The sequence below is a fragment of the Bos indicus x Bos taurus genome, chromosome 18 (genome assembly GCF_003369695.1).
Source record: "Bos indicus x Bos taurus breed Angus x Brahman F1 hybrid chromosome 18, Bos_hybrid_MaternalHap_v2.0, whole genome shotgun sequence".
NCBI classification, from domain to species: Eukaryota; Metazoa; Chordata; class Mammalia; order Artiodactyla; family Bovidae; genus Bos; species Bos indicus x Bos taurus.
Window position 1 is genome coordinate 774,949 of NC_040093.1, and position 17,590 is coordinate 792,538.

Here is a 17,590-nt window from a genome sequence, read left to right on the forward strand (position 1 = left end):
TAAAATGATAAGTATATCCCTGCCTTCAATTGCTAAGAGAAAAACTTAAGTTTAGATAATTAACCTAATTATGCTTCATCATCTAGTAGGATGTCCTGGCAAAATGGAAAGAAACATTAAACCGAGAGATACAATTTGTTACCATGTGCTTGTTTGCACCACAGGGACACGATCTGCTTTGCTCCCCCACCAGACACCTCCTGTTCAGGAATGCTTATGAAATGAAGGGAATTCATCCAGGTAGGCCACTGGCTCATAATAGCTACAAGCCTGCAAGCCCTTACTGGCATTTTTACTTCTAGTCCCCATGCCCATATCAATGGCCAGAGAGGTCATGGCCAAAGTGACATGGCAGATGTGGTTAAGCAGCCAAGTGACTATTTCATTCTCATATAGCAAAATATACTAGCTTCTCATGTGATACTCAAATGTGTCCTGCTTCTGTGTGAAAGCAAACTGAACATCAAGAGCCACACATCCTCCACATGGCTGAACACCCCTGGAGGCAATGTCTCTCTTTCTTCATCATCACAGCACCAAACACCAAGCAACCAGAGGCCACCCCTATAGCATGAAGTCCAAAACTATTCAAAGCAAGCAATCCTAGTTGTTTACCCCACTCTGCCAGGCCTTTCCCACAGAACCGCAACACAGACAGTGTTCTGAACACTCCCCACTCGTGCCTTGTCTCGTGACTACCCTGATAACTTTCCCATGTGTTTCCAGGATTTGTGAGCATCACTGTTTTCCTTTTTTCTTGTAGCCACACCTGACTGACCATTTTCATAAATAATACAAATCACTTTCATAGCTACTCCCTTTATTAAACGTCTGGAGGTTTGTACCATCCAGAAAATACAATCTTAACAATTCTGTGGAAAATTCACCTTTTTTTATTTTTAATTACAGTAGATTTACAATATTATATTAGTTTCAGGTGTACAGCACAGTGATTCAGTATTTTACAGATTATACTCTACCAAATGTTATTATACAATGATGACTATAATTCTTTATCTGATACAACATAAATTTGTTGCTGTTTTATAAATTTTTAATTTCTTAATCCCATACACATAATTTGTCCCATCACACTTCTGTCTCTCCTCTGATAACTATTAGTTTGTTTTCTGTACCTGTGTAGTTGCTAAGTCATGTCCAGCTCTTTGAGACCCCATGGACTGTAGCCTGCCAGGCTCCCCTGTCCATGGGATTCTCCAGGCAAGAATACTGGAGCGGGTTGCCATTTCCTCCTCCAGAGGGTCATCCTGACCCAGGATTGAACCCACATCTCCTGCATTGGCAGGCAGGTTCTTTATCAGTGAGCCACCAGTTAAACCCCTAAACCTGAGGTTTTTTTTTTTTTTTTGCTTGTTTCTGTTTTGCATGTGTATTCTTTTGTATTGTTTTTAAGTTGCACATAAGAGATATCATACAGTATCATACAAGTCTCTTCTCCACTCTTGGCTGCCCTAAACCCAGTGCAATGCTGTGGCATGGAGGTGCTGGAACAGAGCATTACCAGGTAGATAACGGGATCATTCATTTACAGGAAAACCATGAATGCTGCTTTCCAGTGGATAGTCATGACCACTGAGCATGGAGTGCAGTGTATGAGCAAGACTCTTGAGGAGCGGGGCAGGGACAGAGGATGGATTAGGTATTCTTTGAGTTCCCAAAGCTGGGATGGAAGGGAAAGAGGATCACAGTGACCAGACTCCCCTTGTCCTGAAAACAGGCAACCTGATACTGAATCCCAAATATCTGTCCATTGCTGGGAGAGAAAACACACCCTCTGTGCCTCAAATCCCTCCCTAGAAATGGTCCATTTGCTGCCTGGTGACTGTAGTTATGTCCTCCCACGCTGTTACTATCCCAACTCTAACGCTAGTGCTCTCCTCATTAGCTGCATTCGTGAGGCCCCTTCTCCAGTGTGAACTCTCTGATAACCAAATAGATCTGATCTTACTATTAAGATTCCCCACATTCACTGCACTCAAAAGGCCTTTCTCCAGTGCGAATTCTCTGATGATTAAGAAGACTGGACTTATTAATAAAAGATTTCCTGCATTCACTGCACTCATAAAGTTTTTCTCAATGGTGAACTCTCTGATGATACTGAAGGCCATAGCTAGCAGTAAAAGATTTCCCACATTCACTGCACTCATAAGGTTTTTCTCCACTGTGAACTCTCTGGTGATACCGAAGGCTAGAGCTAGCAGTAAAAGATTTCCCACATTCACTGCACTCATAAGGTTTTTCTCCACTGTGAACTCTCTGGTGATACCGAAGGCCATAGCTAGCAGTAAAAGATTTCCCACATTCACTGCACTCATAAGGCCTTTCTCCATTGTGAACTCTCTGATGACGAAGAAGGCTCGAACTGCTAGTAAAACATTTTCCACATTCACTGCACTTATAAGGCCTTTCTTCAGTGTGAACTCTCTGATGATTGCGAAGACTCAACCTAACAATGAAAGATTTCCCACATTCACTGCACTCATGAGGCCTTTCTCCACTGTGAATTCTCTGATGATACCAAAGGCTAGAGCTAGCAGTAAAAGATTTCCCACATTCACTGCACTCATAGGGCTTTTCTCCAGTGTGGATTTTCCTACTGGAACTGAGGTGGTGCATTTGATTAAAGGATGTCTCATAGTCACTGCCTTTATACAGCTCTTCTCTGTTGTGAACTTTCTGATGATATCGGATGCCAGCCAGAGTTATAAAAGATTTCCCACATACATTACAGGTATAAGGCCTTTCTCCTTTGTGAATTCTCTGATGTCTATGGAAATTGGAGTTGTTGATAAAAGATTTCCCACATTCATTGCACTTATAAGGCCTTTCTCCAGTGTGAATTCTTTGATGTACATAGAAAGAGGATTGATGGGTAAAACATTTTCCACATTGAGTGCATTCATATGGCCTTTCTCCGGTATGAATTCTCTGATGTCCAATGAAACGGTTCTTATAGATAAAAGATTTATCACATTCCTTGCACTGATAAGGCCTTTCTCCAGTGTGGATTCGCCTATGAATCCTGAGATACTTTCTTTGGCCAAAGGATTTCCCACATTCAGTGCACTCAGAAGACCTTCCTCTAATGTGACCTTTCTGGTGCTGAACATGGTTACTTTGGTGAGTGCCGCCTGTGAACTCACAAGACTGTTCACTAGTGAGGATTCTCTCATCTTGAACAAGTATGTCTGTGCGGCTGGAAGCTTTCTTGCCTTCTCCCGAGCTCTGATGACTTTTTCCACTGTGAAAAACAACTTCACACTCCTTACTGTTGTTTTGTTGATTCCTGGTGTTTTTGGCCTGTGGCTGAACTCCCAGGTTGGCCACGAATTCCTTCCCAATCTCATTGTATGGGGAGAGACTTCCTGATGCATGAATTGTGCAGCTCTTCAAAAATGAGAGTTTCCCCATAATATATTGTAAAAGAGTCTCTCTCGTGTGCTGCTTTTGGTGCTGCTGAATGTCTGCAGTGAAACAGAACTGTTTTCCATGTGCCCCACATGTGTTTGCTTTCTGTCCACTATTTGTTCCCTGCTCTTCAGTCAAGTGCAAAATGTTTCTCAAGACCAGGATGCATATCTTACAGGGCTGGACCTTCTCAGCAGATGAATCTGTCCTGGGACTCCCAATCTGTGACACTCCTGCAGATTTGCTCTGTTCAAAAGGTGTCTCTTCATCCCCAACTCCAGGCCAAGAACCTGAAAACAATAGTGAAGTCCATATTGAGTTTAGTACAGGGAAATGCCACCGTTAAAACTGTACATTTGACACTTGAAAGAACAGGTCCACAAGACTGTGTTCAGGAAGTGGAGTTAGGGTCAGACTGAGGAAGCAGCTGCTCTGTGTTACAGGGCTTTAAGGTTACAGAACAGAGGAGGTCTCAGCAAACACAGGACACAAGGACTGGGTATGGAGCAAGGGTGAAACGCCTTTTCTACAGTTCACTCTTATCAATAGCTTCTGCCTGGACCACAACTGCTGGTGACCTTTTCTCTGCAGAACTGTATGTCCAGGCCTCAGAAAATCTGACTGGAACAGGTACCTGGTGTTTAAGGAATATTAAGGGATCCTCCTGTGTTTCAGGACATAAACAGTGTCAGAAAATACTCTGGAGGAAACACTGTGAAGACCAATGAAATAAATGGTTTAGAGAGGTGGTAGGAAATTAATCCCAGGCTGGAGTCAGAATAAAAATGAGAAGTAGGACTTCCCTGGTGCCACAGTGGGTAAGAATCCACCTGCCAATGGAGGGGACATGGATTCGAGGCTGGGTCTACAACGATTTCACATGCTGTGGAGCAACCAATACCATGCACAGCTACTGAGTCTGTGTGCTACAACTACTGAAGCTTGCAGGCCTAGAGCCCATGCTCTGCAATGAGAGAAGCTACCACAATGAGAAGCCCGCATACCACAACAAAGAGTAGCCCCCACTCGCCACAACTATAGAAAGCCCTTGCAAAGCAATGAAGATCCAACCAAAAATAAAATAAATGGATAAATAAATAATGAGAAGTAGAACAAAGTGTAAGTTGCTAGTGTCAAGAATGGAGAAAAGACTATAGAAATGACTTGTGGCCACTGGCAATCACACTAAAAGCACTAGTCAAACATGATAGGTTCCTGGAATGACTTGAACACACACCTGACATGAAGCTATCCCAGCTGCCATTCAACTTGGCCAGACTACCTGAGAGTGCTTTGTGCTGAGACCAGAGTCATGTCCATCCTGCGAATCATGAAGGACTGTCCACTCTCAGTTCAACAACTACATGGAAGGCAAATGATACAACTCTTAATAGAAGAGCAGGTCAGGTGAGTGGCCAACACCAGCCCAGAAGAACTCAGCACACAAAAAGGGACAATATTTAAACACTGCAAAAAGCAGCTCTGATGGAACCACGTGAAAGGATGTGCAGAAGATGGATACAAAATGTTAGGATTCCATCTCCTAGCCTTAACAATAACTGTGCTGACAGAATCCAATGGTAGCTCTTGGAACTCGAATCTATTGAAGATCTGCAGTTTCCCAAGTTAAATTTATTTTAGGCAAGTTCAGTTCTTAGCCTCTGGAGCTGTCCATTCCCCAACCCAAAGTCCCATGGCAGGCTACTATGTACATGTTTCTAGAGCAGACTGCACATACTTTTCATGAGCCAGCATGGAAAGTAAGGACCTAGTTAGTCCTCCAAATGTCAGTGCTCTATAGTCTGACTGCTGTTCCTGAATGTATGTGAGTAATACAGAGGTGTACACCCACTGCTGTAAATGGTACCACCGATACACAAATCTCCTCCCCCTCTGGCTGAAGATTTTAAGGGCCAGCATCTCACCTCCTGCTCTTCATTTTTCTGCTTTTCCCTTTTAAGAGTGAGACATCTGAGGACTAAGGCAATCAAAAGCAAACACTGGGCTTCCCTGGTGACTCAGTGGTAAAGAATCTGCCTGTCAATGCAGGAGACACAGATTTAACCTCCTGTCTGGAAAGATCCCACATGTTTTGGAACAACTATGTGCATGTGCCACAACTACTGAGCCTGTGCTCTAGAGCCTGGGAGCCACAACTACTGAGCCCATGTGCCACAATTACTGAAGCTCACGTACCCTTGAGCCCATGCTCTGCAACAAAAGAAGCCAGAGCAATGAGAAGCCCATGCACTACTAGAGCATAGCACCTGCTCACAACAACTAGAGAAAAGTATGTATCAACAAGGACCCCGCACAGACAATAAATGAATAATAATTAAAAATATCATAAAAGACAACCGCTTATATTGTGGAATTTAAGTCATGGTGCACCCCCAAGGAAAGGCACACTGAAAAGCCTGTCAGTTTACATCTCATATCAATATACAGGAAAGAGACACTCTAAAAACATCAAAAACAAAACAAAAAAATAAATAAATAAAATAAAATAAAAAATAAAAACATCAAAAACAAGAACCCCCCACCCCACAAACCCTGGTTAATGGCAAGCACAGTATCTTCAGAGTTACAACCATAAGATGCCAATGTTCAGTTTTCAACAACAAAAACTCACAAGGCATACAAAGAAGGAAAGGACAATAACAATCAACAGCTGCTGTACCTTATGAAAAGGTACAAAAAGAATAGATGGTAACCATACTTAGTTGTTCACTCATGTCCAACTCTTTGCAACCCTATGTCCATGGGGATTCTCCAGGCAAGAATACTGGAGTGGGTTGCCACACTCTCCTCCAGGGAATCTTTTCAACCCAGGGATCGAACCCAGGTCTCCCACATTGCAGGTGGATTCTTTACTGTCTGGGCCACCAGTAGAGCCCATAGTGACTAGAAAAAGATTTGTCTGAAAAAGATGCTCAAACTGGTAAACAAATGAACCAAAAGAAATTTTTAAAAGCTGCCTCAACAAAATGGAACTAACAATAAAAGATACAGCAAGTTGTTTTGCTTTGTTTTTTTGTTTTTGTTTTTTTTTGATAGTAAGTATTTAAAGAAAAAAGAAATTTGGGAGCTGAAAAGTACAATTGCTGAAGTGAAAAAAAAAATCACTAGAGAAATCCAATGCAGAAAAACATCCCAGATTTGAGGCAAGATATGAATGTAAACATCCAAGAATATAAATGAACTTCAAGCAGAATAAACGAGAAGACCCACATCATGGCACATTATAATCAAACTGCTGAAACAGAGAATCTTGAAATCAGTGAGAGAAGTGACTCATCACAGACAAGGGGTCCCAAACAATATCATTAGCAGATTTCTTATGGGAAACCTGAGAAGACCAGAAGACAGTGGGCTGATATGTTCAGATGGCTGAAGGAAAAAAACCTGCCAACCAAGATTCTTTCAAAAATGAAGGAGAAATTAGCATATTTAGGTAAATTAGAAATTAGTATATCTAGGTAAATAAAAGATGAGGAAGTTCAAGAAATGTTAAAGGGAGTCCTTCAGGTTGAACCGAAAAGACACTAATGAGTAAAATGATACAGATAAAGCTGTATAGAAGCAGAAAAAAAATTTTTTTTTGGCCTGCCAGCACGGCTCTCAGTATTTTAGTTCCAGACCATGGACTGAACCCAGGCCCATGGCAGTGAGACTGCAGAGTCCTAACCACTGGACCACTAGGGAATTCCCAGAAATTTTTTTAATGTTACTGATGGTAAACTGGTATAAATTAAAATTAGTATACTCTAGCTTTAGGATATTAAATGTAATCCCCATGGTAAATACAAAAAAATAAAGAAGAAGTTTTATTATGCACACAAAGGAAATGAAAAGGGAATTAAGATATTTCACTACCCCCCCCCCCAAAATCAACTAAATACAAAAGGAGAAAATAACAAAAAGTAAGGAATGACAAAGCTCCAAGGCGTATATAGAAAACAAAGAGCAAGATGAAAAAAATAACCTTTCATCAAAAACTGCTCTAAAGTGAATAGATTAACCTCTCAGAGCAAAACACAGACTGGCAGAATAGATTCAAAAAAACGATCCAGGAAACTCCCTGGCAGTCCAGTGGTTAGGATTCAGCAGTTTCACTGCCGAGGGCACGGGTTCAATCCCTGGTCACAGGAGGAAGAATTCACAGGCTGTGTGGCACAATCCAAGACGACAACAACAACTGTGTGCTGTCAACAAAACACAAGTTGAAACTGAAAGGTAGGTAAAGATATTTCATGCAAACAGTAACAAAAAGCACACAGGAGTAGCTATAAATCATACCAAACAGTAAGGATTTTAAATCTAAAGACTACGAAGGACATATATTTTGGGAAGATTCAATGTAAGATGATGCAATAAGTATAAATAGTCACGCACTCAATAGTAGATCACTGAAATACATGAAGCAAAAACTGACAATCAAGAGGAGAAACAGACAGTTCTACCTTAATATTTGGAAATTTCCATACTCTACTCTGGATAGGAACAATAGATTTAATTAGATAAAGTTATACCAACTATCCTCTCTAACCACAACAGAATGAAGATCCATAACATAACATATGGAAAACTGAAATATCTACAAAATTCTGGAAATAAATAGGTTCAAGAAAATAATCACAAGGGAAATCAGAGAATATTTAATAGACCAATGTAAACAAAACACCACATACTAAAACTACAGGATGCAGCAAAGGCAGTACTAAGGAGAACATTTACAGCAATAAATGCTTATATTAAAAAAATAAATTTTATCATAATGTTTACAACTTGATGAACTACAAAAAAAAAAACCCACACACATTAAATAGACAAAGCATTCTGAAAAAGAAAATGATAAAGATCAGACAAATAAAATAGCCAGAACATTCTGTTCTTCTTAATAAGTGCTCAACTCCAGCCCTCTCTACACATGGCTGTCCCACCTAATGGGAGGAAAATAAATTGAAAGTAACTTGTGAAGTTCATAGTCCAGACACACAAGCTCATTAAAAGACTGATAAGTAAACATACTATGAATCCTTCCAGTACTGTGGAGGCTTCCCTTCTCCACATCTTACCAACACATGAATAAAGGCCTATTTATAGTGGTTCCTCTTACTCCATACATCATGCCAGTTATCAAGAAAAAATCACACAGCATACTAAATAGTGAAAAGCAATCTGAAGAGACAAAGGAAACTTCAAAACCAGAATCAGCTATCACAAAGATGTTGTAATTATCACACTGGAAATACGAAGCGAGTATGATATATATGCTGATTAATGTTTGGTAGAGTTGGGAGTTTGTGATGGACAAGAAGTCTGGCATGCTGCAGTCCACAGGGTCGCAAAGAGTTGGACGTTTGAGAAATGGAAATTCAAAGAAAGAACTCAAAATTCTAGAAGTCAAAAAGACTATAACAGACATGAAGAATGAATATGATGCGCTTATTGATACACTGGACACAGCTGAGGAAAGCATCTCTGTGCTTGATGTGTAGAAACTTCCAAAACTGAAAAGCACAGAGAAAAATGAAAGAAAGAAATGCAAATCAAAACTACAATGAGGTACCACCTCACACCAGGCAGAATGCCATTATTAAGAAGTCTACAGGGGCTTCCCTGGTGGTCCAATGGCTAAGACTCCATGCTCCCTTGCTTACCAAAAAAAAAAAAAAAAAAACCAGAAAAGAAAACTTCATGCTCTCAATGCAGGGGGCCCAGATCCTATCCCTGGTCAGGGAATTAAGATTCCACAAGCTCGAGATAAGAGTTTGCATGTAGCACCTAAAAGCTCCCAGGTGTCCCAATTAAGACCCAGAATAGCCAAATACTTACATACACACATATTAAAAACAAAAGTCTACAAATAACAAATGGTGTTGGGCAGCCATTATGAAAAACAGTATAGATGTTCCTCAAAAAGTTAAAAGTAATGTTGCCATTATGATCCAGCAGTTTAACTCCTGGGCATATATCCAGTCAAAAATTTTAATTCAAAAAGATATAGACTCCTATGTTCACAGCAGTCAAGTCAGGCTCATGAGGATAAAAACAGAGAACACAAATTAATAATAACACAAACAAAAAATTCAAAATAAAACATCACTGCGGATACCATGGAGATTAAAAGAATAATAATGAAAAATATGAGTAATCTCTAACCCCATGAATTTGATCACCTAGATGCTGCTAAGCTGCTGCTAAGTCGCTTCAGTCGTGTCCGACTCTGTGCGACTGCAGCCCACTAGGCTCCCCCATCCCTGGGATTCTCCAGGCAAGAATACTGGAGTGGGTTGCCATTTCCTTCTCCATCTTGCATCTCCTAGATGCAAGGGATCAATTCCCTGAAAGATAGTCTACCAAAACCCACACAATAGATAATCTGAACAGGTCTGCGTCAATTAAAGAAAATGAATCAGGGGGCCGCACTGGGGTTCCAATGGTTAAGCTCTGTGCTTCCACTGCATGGGGCATGCATTCAATTCTTGGTCAGGGCCTAAGATTTTTCTTTTTTTTTTTTTTTAAGATTTTTCATGCTATGCAGTGTGGCCAAAATGAAAATTCTTCCAAACATGTAATGAGAGAATGTATTATACAATTCTCTACAATCTCTTTCAGAAGACAGAAACAAAGGAAACAGCTCCTAACTCATTATTTGAGGCCAGTATTACTTTAATACCAAACCAAAAACATTAAAAGAAAACTATAGAATTATATCTCTCATGAACACAGACACAAAAAATTTAACAACTTTTAAAAATCAATTAAAAAACTATATAAAAAGAATTATATACCATGACCAACTGGGCAATTGAAACTGGTTTAACATTTGAAAGTCAGTTAACATAACACCTATCAATACTTAAAATACATATTGATCGGTATCCAGTTATATAAGTTCTTATATTTTGGAATATTTACCCCTTAAATATATGGCTTGCAAATATTTTCTCCCATTAGGTAGGTTACCCTTTGATTTTGTTGATAGTTTCTTTTGCTGTTTAGAAGCTTTTTAATTAGGAAAAGATATACTCATTGGGAAGGAAGGAAAATTGTCTTCACTCTCAAATGACATGATCAGGTACGTTAGAAACCCCAAATATAGACACCCTGCCAAAAATATCCTAGAACAAAAGTAATTACAGGCCACTCTTGCCTTCTGAGATGGCCCACATTCTGGGTGTATCTCTCTAAATACGCCTTCTTTCACTAAAAAACAACAAAGTTTTCAGGATACAAAGTTACAATATAAAAACCAATCACTGACCTACATACCAGCCCCACAAAAAACTGAAATTTGAGGCTAAAAACTAAATACCATGTACATTAGTACAAAAAAAGAGAAAAAGTGATATTTAGTTATAAATCTACCAAGACATGTACAAAAGGCAAAAGCTTCAAACTGTTGGATTTGGGCATGATTTCTTGTCTATGACAACAAAAGCCCAGGCAACAAAAGAATAAATGAGATCCTGAACCTTAAAAAAAAAAAAAGAACATTTTGTTTGTTTGTTTCATACCTTTAACTTAATGTCATCTGTCAATTATACCTCAAAAAGGTATAGGGGAAAAGGAAAAAACTGACCTATTGTACATCACAGGGAACTATAAACATAGTAAAAAGGCAACCACAGAGTACAACAAGGAATTAATATCCAGAATATATGGATGAAGTCTAGAACTCAACAACTAAAAAAAACCAATCTGATGAAAAAAATAGGAAAAGGACCTGAATAGATATTTTTGAAAGATATACACAGGAATTCCCTGACAGTAGAGTGGTTAAGACTCTACATATTCACAGCCATTAGGCCCAGGTTCAATCCCTGGTCGGAGAACTAAGATCCCAGAAGTCAACATGGCTTGGACCAAAAAAAAAAAAGATATACAAATGGCCAATAAGCACACCATAAGGGAAATGCAATGGAAATGGTAAAGATATACCACTACACATCCATTAGATGGTAGTCATCAAAAGACAAAAAATAAAGCTGCAGGCACGTATGTAGGAAAACTACATACATGTAGGAACCTCGGAAAAGGTTGTGGGAAGAATAGCTCACCATCTGTTTAGTAGTGCCCATGTCAGTGACAACACTCTTCTGTACAGACAGGCAAAATAAATATCAGATACATGGTAACCATGGTCCACATGTAAGAAAGACAGAGCTGTCCCTGGGGAAAAGAAGGCAGAGCCTAGCTCAAGAGGATAGAGGAGGGAGTGGGGCCTTACCCAGCATGCATACAAGTGCAAAGTTTTCCAACATGACATCAAGGTACAGTTGTATCTGAGCCTCATCAAGAAGACACCATTCTTCCTGGGAGAAGTACACGGCCACATCCTCAAAGGTCACATGGCTCTGGTGTAACAGGGACAAATAAAATCATGAACAGTCTCACACTTTCCATCTTCTCACACATCTCCTCTACTGTCCAACCTGATGGAGTCTCCTGATACCTGGGGAAGAAAAACTCCCTCCTCTGATCTGAACTTCCTGTTGCCTCTGGAACACACAGGCATTTAATTTCAAGCTGAAATTCTGCTCTTCCCTGTTGTTTATTCCCACCAGAAAAAAAAAGACCCCCACTTACCTTAACCAGCTTAGCCTTACCTCAAAGCACTTCAACATACTGGTATGGGTTTCAATGTTCCATAATTCCTCCATAGAACCAGTGTGCACTCACTACCCCAGGCACAGGGTTGCCAAGGTCCCCAAACCGAAATGTTGGGAGAATGGCAGGTTAAGAGCCCCAAGACCCTCCTCAAATACAGAAAATGTGTGCGTGAGAGTGTGAACAAGTAAGGGACTGGGACAACCTCCATTTACTAAATGTTCTTCTGCAGCTGTGGGAATCTGTGGGAACATGCAGACCACAGAGGAAAGTGACCAGGGCAGTGCTCCAAGGACTCAGGACTTGCCAGGGCAGCTGCCTGGTACCATAGCCCGATAACCTCAGGCTGACTGGCTAACATCTACTGCATGACTTCATCCTCACTACTACCTTTTATCAGCTGTGAGCTCTGAGAAGCCATACTTTCCATTGCTCAAGTCCTCATCAACCCCTACAGACTTTTCTTCCACTGAACAGGCCTTGGAGAGCTTTTATTTATTTATTTATTTATTTTGGAGAACTTTTAAAAGCCCACAGATCATATGCTTCCTTTACTCAAAACTCTCCAGCGTTCCCAGTGCCCTGAGAAGAAAGGTACAACCTCTCATCTGCCATTCCACGTGCAGCCTGGCCTCAAACTTTGTTTTTTGAAGAAACACGATGGACTCCAGGTTCCCCAATGTTCCTGGTTCAGTTGCATCTCCAAGCCTCACCCACACCACATTACACCTGTGGTCAGAAACAGGGACACCACCCCTGAAGGCCTCACTGCGGTTGGGCCAGGCACATGAGATAAAGTGTGAAAAATGGGACACTTCCTGCCATATAGGTAAACAAAAAAGATGCCACAGCGATCAGCGACTGCAGCCCTCCAGTGTGAGCCAGTGAGCCCTAGGAATTCAGGAAGGAGAATACTTGCCATTTAGCAGTCAGCAGACTACAGTCACTCCTATGCTGAGTCCCGAGAAACTCAGGATATGAAAACACAGGATACTGGCACCAGATAGCCGAGGTGCATATCAAAGGAGTTGTGGAGCCCTATATCGAGATGATAGGACAATATCTCCATGATTAGCCAAGCTCCAGGGCAACCATTGTCATGTTCATTCTGTTCCTAACCAGCCAGCTCCAGCCTCCATATGACATAATACACAGAATCCTGACTATTGACCTAACATCACCCCTCTCCACAGGAATTTTCTTTTCCTTGAGGCTATAAAAATAGTCGGCAAGCCCTTGAGCCACCCGCTGTTCTAACAGTCTCCTGGTGGCTCTCCCTGGTCAGTTAGGGAGTCCGCCCTCTGTCTTTGCAGCACCCCTTTCTACCTCTCCGCTTTGTTCTCAATAAATTCGCTCTAGTCTAAAATGCCTTATGTCTGGAAATTCTTTTTCAACTACAGCTCAGACTGCCACGACAGAAATGATTTCAGTGAGCCCAGACTCACATCTTTCCATACACAGAAAAGTGCTTAATTCCTTAACTTGGGTTATCTGACTTTCCTTAACAATAATCTATTGATGTTCAAACACCTGCCCTTTGTTGCAAAACTTATATATACGCTGGCTTTGTTAGGGGAAGCACACTGAAACCGCCTGCCCTGGCCAGGTAACATAGTAACTATTTGCATGCGTTGTTTTACAACAGGAGGTCCTGGTAAGGAACACTGGAACTAATAAGCCACCACCAACACAGAGAGTTCTGGAAAGGTAAAAAAGTGACACCAGGTGTCCCAACACCTTCCAGAATCATCCTCACTGGCATCCATCTTGGCTGAACAAGGTGTGCACCACCTGGAAGGGCTCTTGAGTCAGAAAGATTGGCTAAAGACAACCAAAGCTAATCCCGTCCCCATAAAACTCCAGACTGCAACCCACGTGGCAGAGCAGTTCTCCTGGGTTCCCTTACCCTACTGCTGTCCGACCCAGAGCCCCTTCCCAGTAAAATCTCTTGCTTTGCCAGCACAAGTGTCTCCTCGAACAATTCACTTCCCAGTGTTAGAGCCCACTTTCGGGTCCTGGAGGGGGTCCCCCTTCCTGTAACAGTTTCTCCCTTCACCTCCCAGGGTTCCTTGAGATGTTTCTTGGGCTGGAAATCCTAAAAATCCCCACGGAATAAAACACAACTCAACTTCTGAGTTGCACGTTTTTTAAGGCCACAAACGACGTGAGCAGGAAGCTGCTCACCTGGGGTGTTCTCATTCTGGTGGGGAAACGGGCAGCGGAGAACCCAGAACTCACTGCACTTACCTGACCGGGGTCCTTCAGGGCAGGCACCGCCATCAGAGCTTCTTTCCACAGAGCGGTGCGGCGACCCTCCACTGGTCAGGTCGGACTTGGCGCGGACACACCCTGCAGGCGGCAGTGTCCCCAGCTCTTACGCCGTCCCCTATGCAGTGCCTTCGAAGACGCCCCTTGCGCTCTCTCGGCCTGCAACAGGCCTCCCAACACCGCACGCTCAGACCTTCCGTCCGGCTCCACAGACTTGAGAGGAATCAAAATGTCCGCCAGGAAGACACCTGAAGCCCCTCCCCGGAAACGCTCCTTTTCTGTATTTTCATTGGATAAACGTCACTGCTCCGTAACGCAACACTTCTGGGTAATGTAGTTCTAAGGCCTCAAGGAAGCATGGTCCACACCTGAAACACTGGGGCAGAAAAAGCCAAGATGAATTGCCAGGAGAGCTGAGAAGTGACCTCTAGGGCTGGAGAAGGAATTCATCCTTCCTAAGGGAGAGGGGGAACCATTAGAACATGTAGCCTTTTTGTCGTTAGGCACAGATTTGATTGCGTTGAAACTGTGGATCTGGTCAGAAACTCTGCAGTGAGATGTTGCGAGGTAGGTGAGGGGCCAAAGGCGGAAGTGGAGGTTTTGTTCGTACTGCACAAGGTTTTAGACTTCGCCATTGGCGGGGAATAACCATGCGGAATCCGACCTGGTCGCCCTACTGTCACCCTCGGGTCCCTGCAGAGGCTCCGATGGCAGCAGTTGAGCTGACGCCCCCACCACAGGTAAATGCTGCGTGCTCAGGGTTCTCCCCTGCCTGTGTCAGCACCATAATATGAATGCCTCGAGTGAGAGGCGCCTGCTCACATTGCTTTATTTTGCACCATTGGTCCAGGACAGTGAGGCCTTCAGGAATGGTGTCCCTATTTCTGAGCACCACTGTGCTGTGTGGGTGAGGCTTGGAGATGGAACTGCAGCAGGAACATCTGGAATCCTGAGTCCATCCTGCTTCTGCAAGTCACATTTGAGGCCAGGCTGCACATGGAGTGGCAGATGAGAGGTTGTACTTTTTTTCTCAGGGCCATGGGAGTGGAGGAGAGTTTTGAGTAGAGGAAGAACAAAGTCTAAGTTAGGTGTTTAAAAACTCTGGAAAACCTGTGCAGTGGAAGAAAAGTCTATAAGAGGTGATGAGGAATTTGAGGGAGAGGGAAGTGGCTTTTTCAAGGTCACAACTGATAAGCAATAGCACTGAGGACAGAGGCATAGAGGAGATGTTAGCCAGTCGACCTGAGGTTGTTGTCAGAATCTTGGCTCTGGGCACCAATGCCAAACAGGAATACTGAGTTATGGCAGTGTCAGCTACAAATTGGCACTTGCAAGAGCATTTGGTGGGCTTCACTGGTGGTGCTAGTGTTAAAGAACCTGCTGGCCAATGCAGGAGATGCAAGGGACAAACGTTTGGTCCCTGGGTGAGAAAGATTCCCTAGAGGAGGAAATGGCAACCCATTCAAGTATTCTTGGCCAGAAAATCCCATGGACAGAAAAGTCTGGCAGACTACGGTCCATAGGATCACAAAGAATCAGACACGACTGTAGAGACTTAGCTTGCATGCACAAGAGCATTTGCCAGCGATTGAACAGCAACAACAAAAGCATTTGCCTTCTGCCTCTGCAGAGACTGGACCCTGTGCTTCTCTAACGGCCCAGCTTCAACACCCCCTGAGGGGAATTCAGGGTAGACAGTGAGGCACTTTGTGCTCCAGGGAAACTGGTGGAACAGGTCTTTTAGATAGCTGGATATTTTGTGGAACTGATTTCATGATCCCAATCCTAGCATCTCTTCATATCTAGAAAAACACTAAATCCCTTCATGGTGATGTCAGTTCCTCATGACTAGCAGAAAACCTTTCTTAAGTGCCAGATTGTATGGAACTCACCCTTCACCAAAATCTTATATATTGACCTTCTGCCACTGCCTTTTTGGAGCATTCTCTCAGGGCTATTTGAAGCGCTGTTTCCAAGGCTGCAGTCCTCATTTTGCCCCAAATAAAGTTTAACGTGTGACTCTCAACATTGTGCATCTTTTTAGTTCATGGAGGAGAAAGAGTGGCTTTATTACTTTTCCAGGCAAAAGGGGAACACAGTACCTAGCACTTAAAGAACTGTGTACCCCTGCTTCCTGGTGAGTAGAGAAAGGTTATGTAGCCAGATGGACTTCCCAGGAGGCACAGTGGTAAAGAATCCACCTGCCAATGCAGGGGATGCAAGAGACACAGGTTCAATCCCTGGGTTGGGAAGATCCCCTGGAGAAGGAAATAGCAACCCATTCCAGTATTCTTGACTGGAAAATCCATGGACAAAGGGGCCTAACATGCTATAGTCCATGAGGTCACAAGGAGTCGGATGTGATTGAGCACGCACGCATGTAGTCAGGCAGATATATGTAGTAAGGATCAAGGCAGTAACAGTCTTGTATTCTTTCTTCCACAAAGTTTCAAAAGGGTAGTAGGGTTGCTGACAGGATTAGGATGTGTATAGGATCTTAGGTGATCCAGTCTCCTAATCTTGATGAGATTCTCTGGTTCTTTAATCTTGTTTCAAGTGGGTTCTTTGCTGTTCCTCTTTTGATTAGCAACTGTTCTGTTATATGGAAATGAGAGAAGGTCATGGAGACTGGAGTCTTGACTATAAGAAATGGAGGACAAAAAGGCCTCTGTGCCCAGGAGTCCCACAGGGCCCTTCTCAGCATCAAGGTTACCTGGCTCTGGTGTCAGGCAGCGGTCCCGGCAAGTCCTAGTCCCTGGAGCATGACCCTGGTCACTTTCTTCCATGGCTTGCCTGTTCCCACAGACTCCCAGGAGTGGAGAAACACCTTTGATAGGTGGAGGGTGTCCCAGTACCTCACTTGTTCTCACCCCCATGCACACATTCTCTATATTTGAGAAGGGTCTTGGGGCTCTTCACCTGGCATTCTCCCAGACCCTTGGAGAACCACATGATAAGGGTCTCGATTGAGTGCAGGCCAGGTTGTTGCCATTTCCACCACCACTGGAAGGAAGTGTGGAATCACTACCAGTATATCCCATTTTAAGGTGACAGTTAGCTGGTTTAGGTAAGTGCAGGTCTCTCTTTCTTGCTCTTTTTTTTTTTTTTCCTGGTGGAAGAAAAACAGCAGGGAAGAGCAGGATTTACGCTTGAAATGATTACCTGTGTATTCTGGAGGCATTGGGAGCTAAAGCTCAGAGGAGGGATGTTTCTCACCCCAGGTTTTAAGAAGCTCCATCTGGTAAGCATCCTGGAATGTGAAGTCAAGTGGGCCTTA

The 17,590-nt window shown here is 42.7% G+C and overlaps 1 protein-coding gene across 1 annotated transcript; it reads right to left on the reverse strand.

Moving 5' to 3' along the window:
* Positions 1-803: 803 nt before the first annotated feature.
* On the reverse strand, positions 804-14,544 carry LOC113875915 (zinc finger protein 211-like). Its single transcript, XM_027514615.1, has 3 exons — positions 14,293-14,544; positions 11,666-11,792; positions 804-3,719 (listed from the first exon to the last, which is right to left on the reverse strand). Exons 1-3 carry the CDS (start codon positions 14,323-14,325, stop codon positions 2,095-2,097), a joined length of 1,785 nt encoding a protein of 594 aa, XP_027370416.1. The 5' UTR covers positions 14,326-14,544; the 3' UTR covers positions 804-2,094.
* Positions 14,545-17,590: the final 3,046 nt, after the last annotated feature.

Bases quoted from the DNA above. Each gene is read 5' to 3' on its own strand.
- LOC113875915 (XM_027514615.1), bottom strand. From the start codon at position 14,325: ATGGCGGTGCCTGCCCTGAAGGACCCCGGTCAG. The intron at 11,793-14,292 runs GTAAGTGCAGTG...CTGTTACACCAG, and splicing joins CCCTGAAGGACCCCGGTCAG to AGCCATGTGACCTTTGAGGA. The intron at 3,720-11,665 runs GTAAGGCCCCAC...TATTGTTTTCAG, and splicing joins TGCACTTGTATGCATGCTGG to GTTCTTGGCCTGGAGTTGGG.